Below are 4,150 nucleotides of genomic sequence, written 5' to 3' on the forward strand. Positions count from 1 at the left end.
AAAAATAACTGTGGACTGGACTGGACTGGACCAGACTGGGTAGGATAGGCACGGGTCCTGCACGTGAGATATATAATCGGAAACAGATTATTCGATTGAGTATCATAAAACCAAGGTCAAAGTAATCACTGGCCAATAACAAAGAACACAGACAATCCAGGTGTATTTCTGTTTGCAGAAATTGGCGCGAGCTTTTTGAACCAATCATCAATCACTGAATGTAGTAATGCAAAACCAAAACAGACGCTACATACGGTCACGCCTCAAGTGAAAATCACTCTGTTTATATGTGTATAGTGGTGTTGCCAGTGACAATGCACGAAATATGTTCTAAATGTTATATATTTCGCAATTAATCTAAATAAAACTGACTTATCCAGTGTCTGTCTTGTGTTTTTTATTTAAGTTTGTATGTTCCTACTGTTCCTAGCGCCGGTAATAAGAACGGTCTTAATTCTCGAGATCAACATCTTGCCACAAACCAAATGTTTGATTGGTATGCTTCAGCTTTATATTTAGTTTCACGCATCAGCCTTGGTGTAACTTGCGTACAAAAATATAGTGCTATTAGTATTTTTTGACTCCCTAGGTTTATCTTGTAACAATTTTAATTAGACAAATCCGTATGAGGGATCTCTTTTACGGAGCTGGGTTGCCTGCGTTATCTTTCGAGAGGTACTCAGCTTAAACAATCTGAGGTTGCCCTCCTTCCACTTCACATGTAGGCACCGTGATCATTTGAGGCTGGCAGACCTGTGATCTTGATGTGGATGCTTGGACTGCGACCACTCCAGCATCTGCTTGAATTGCAACTGCTGTTTGGGTACCACTAGGCTGTTGCTGGATTTTTTGAGGTCCTTCTTGCTGAGCCCCTGATGTGGAATCTTGTACAACAGCCTCTCCACCACCTACTTGCAAGGGAACTGTCATGGGAGCACCACCAAGGTGAGGTCGATCCATCACTGCTTTAACCGTAGGTACCAGTATCACTGGAAGAAGGCCTCCCTGCACTTGTGTTGCATTGGTTCTGTCGCTTACTTGAACTGGATATACCACAGGAACACCACCAGATCCTTGCGTCATGACGTCACCAGAGGAAGTTGATTCAGGCTCATCAGCAGGATTCACAAAAGGTTGTTCCTGGAATTTACAAGAGGGAACAAGACGAAAAGAAAAAATATATTTATATCAGTAAAAAATAATTTTATTTAGCTTGTGACAAAATCGTCTCCATGTGTCCCTAAGGAAGGTAAGTGTGACTTCAATCATCTTTCACCGAATTCCACTATATAAATGAGTTGTAATAAATTTAGAAGGAGCGAGACACATAAAACAAGTGATTCGTCATGATACCAAACTTAAGTCGAACTTCCCGTAAAGAAAAATTCCCTGGGGTCCAAAATCAGTGTTTCCTTAGTACAGGTGTGCCCCCTCCCATGGGAAGCAGAGTTTCTCGCCTGGGGTCGCTGCGCGCGGACAGCCGCGAGAAGAATGGGGAGACGTTGTGGCTTCGCCGCTCATTTTCCTGACCTTGACCTCGTGCTGCGTTATTTAACCCGAAACACCAGCTAGCCGGCTACACGGGATTTCGAGATGTCTCGATGTCGTTCCAGTGTTTGCGAAAGAAGACTCACCAGTTCTGACGGATTCACGGTACAGCATGTCCTACAACAGCAGACCGCTGACCAGATGCCTATGACAACCACGGAAATGCCGAGAGTCAGAAGGATTGAAGCGATGGCTATTTGTACAGGAATATGGGTAGCGACATCCCAAAGAAAGCGAATGAAAAAGCCGTAGGTCACGATTAGTCCTAAACCAAGCAAAGCAGATTCGATGCAGAGACACAAGAACACACCAGTCTGAAGAAAGAAAAGATAAAACATATGTCGTGAGTATAAACCTGGGCTAGGTGGTTAATATAGACACCAAAAGGACACACACAAGTGTCCCTGCTATCCGGGTGTCCACAGAAGGCGTCCACTGCAACGTTTTTTCTACTAGCAGTTTAGCACAGAGAAACACTGGAATGCTCTTAGTAAACAAGAACGAAGAAGGCGCAGAATGCTAGTCTCTAACAGGGTGAAGAATTTTATGCGCAATAGAGCTTTTCATAAAAAAACAAAGAGAATAAAAAAGTATTTAGTGGGATGTAATTAAGCTAGATTCAGAAATGTATTTCAGGGTTCAAACTTTACACTTCAGTCAGTACATGTTACTTTAACCACGCTTTTAATTTTTGTAACTTACAAGCACTTTTCTGGAAGAAGTTATTTCTCGGCGACTGGCGACAATACCGATAGTTCCTGTGGCGCACATCTGGGATAGAAGAGACAAACAGGAATATTTGTCACGTCTGAACATATAAGACAGTGTCAAAGGCTGATCATCGTACAAACAACGAGTTTTATTTTTATGTCTATTTCCCCTGCCACATTTCCTAGTTGTACGGAAACGAAAAGTGCCATTTTCATTCCCCTTTCACAAAATGAGTGCAAAAGTTGTGCGGAAAGTTGGAAAGTTGTACCGGAAAGCCAGGATTCCAAAGTAGCTATAAAACTCCGCCCCCTCTCCATTAAAAAGGGCTCCGGGGTCTGTGGCAAACGTTATCAGGGCTCCAAGCTCATTGCGAAAATTTTACTCCCTTCCGGGATGCGGTCACCTCTCCCCACACCGTTTGGGACCCTAAAAAGCTATTCTTGATTAGATTCAGATCCACGCACTAAATTTGAGCTACAGTGAAAAGTCTTCAGAGAAACAGTTCAACAACGCACTGTATCTAGGGCTTTCCACGAGTTGCTCTAGATTTCTTAAAAAGTTGCTCGAAATTTCTTAAACAGTTGCTCGAAAGTTGCTTCAAAATCCAAAAAGTTGCTCCAAAAATCCACAACATTGCCTTTAATTTAAATAAGAACGTTCTCCAAATATATGCTATTTTCCCCTTGAAGGTAAGATTGCTAAGCATTTTCATGTAATTTTACTTCAACAGAAACAACTAAATAACATTTAAAGGCCAAAATTTGTTGAATTGCAAGGATTTCTTTCACTAAAGAAAAATCGTGAAGATACCGACGACGTCATGTTTGCTGACGAGATTTTAATGCTCAATGATCCGAAAGTTGAAGCATCCTCTGAACTTCTTTGGAAATCTTCGGCAAGTTTCGTTAATCTTCGGAAAAGTTCGAAAAATGCTCGGAAACGTTGGTATGGTTTTCGAATAACACTCGGGCAATCTTCGGACTAGAAATTGCAAAGTTGCTCGAAAGGAAAAAAGTTGCTCGAAAGATGAAAAGTTGCTAAAAAGTTGCCGAGCAACTTGTGGAAAGCCCTAACTGTGTCCACCAGGCCTCCGCGCCTTCCTTTCAATTTACTTGATAGGGTGCAGACTTGAAATGTCTGTTAACGCTGTCGCTCACTGCTTCTCGGAAGAAGGGAATCGATGGCTGTACATTTTAAAGCTAGCCCTAGTAATCAGCTAGCCCTAGTAGTGCAGAAATCGGCCACGACATACATCCAAGTTACGCCGAAATTCTTGAAACAGGTGTAAGCAGCAAGAACAAAAGACTGTTTCTGGAGTCTTTACATTCTTTCCTCGACAAAAACACTATAAACGAAAGAGCGCCCTTCCCAAGGGTTTACGCATCGCTAGTTGCTCCCCAGGGGGGCAACGAACAATAACGTCAATGCAACTTATTAGAATTCTGCTAACCATGCAAAATCCATCATTCTCTGAAGAAGACCGCAGAAGGCGATCGAAAATTTAGAGTATCCTTTTATATTTTTAGATCTGTTTAAACCATTTTAAGCTATGACCACAGATCGCTCCAGCAGTTTTTTTTTTTATTTCCTAGTTTTCTTCTTTACTTGTTATCGCTTGAATCCCAAACAGTAGCGAGGATAATTACGACACTTCACATTCTGTAATTTTCCTGTAATTTCATTCACATTCATGAATATCATCATTGGACACATAAACAATGAATACCCAACACGTCCCTGACAATGCAGCCCAAACCCTAGTGTTGTAAGTGTTGTAGAACGGAGGAATGAAACTACAGCATGGTTTGAAAGAAGTAGAGACTAACCTAATGATTTGTGTTCACTGGAAACTTGCGAAAACCTTGACAGCAGTTTAACAAGCGACACTTCT

The 4,150-nt window shown here is 41.7% G+C and overlaps 1 protein-coding gene across 3 annotated transcripts in view; it reads right to left on the reverse strand.

The window, feature by feature from the left end:
- Positions 1-405: 405 nt before the first annotated feature.
- Positions 406-4,150, reverse strand: part of LOC144641549 (uncharacterized) — a 5,609-nt gene continuing 1,864 nt past the window's right edge. For 2 of the 3 annotated variants that reach the window (XM_078500574.1, XM_078500573.1), the window contains 3 exons: positions 2,251-2,319; positions 1,635-1,862; positions 406-1,140 (listed from right to left, as the gene is read on the reverse strand). In XM_078500574.1, coding sequence (XP_078356700.1) covers positions 685-1,140; positions 1,635-1,862; positions 2,251-2,319 — 753 coding nt within the window. In that variant the 3' untranslated portion in view covers positions 406-684. The remainder of the gene's footprint in view (positions 1,141-1,634; positions 1,863-2,250; positions 2,320-4,150) is intronic. The other variant, XM_078500575.1, reaches the window with a different exon arrangement.

Source organism: Oculina patagonica, chromosome 2 (assembly GCF_052425735.1).
Source record: "Oculina patagonica isolate OP01 chromosome 2, crgOcupat, whole genome shotgun sequence".
NCBI classification, from domain to species: Eukaryota; Metazoa; Cnidaria; class Anthozoa; order Scleractinia; family Oculinidae; genus Oculina; species Oculina patagonica.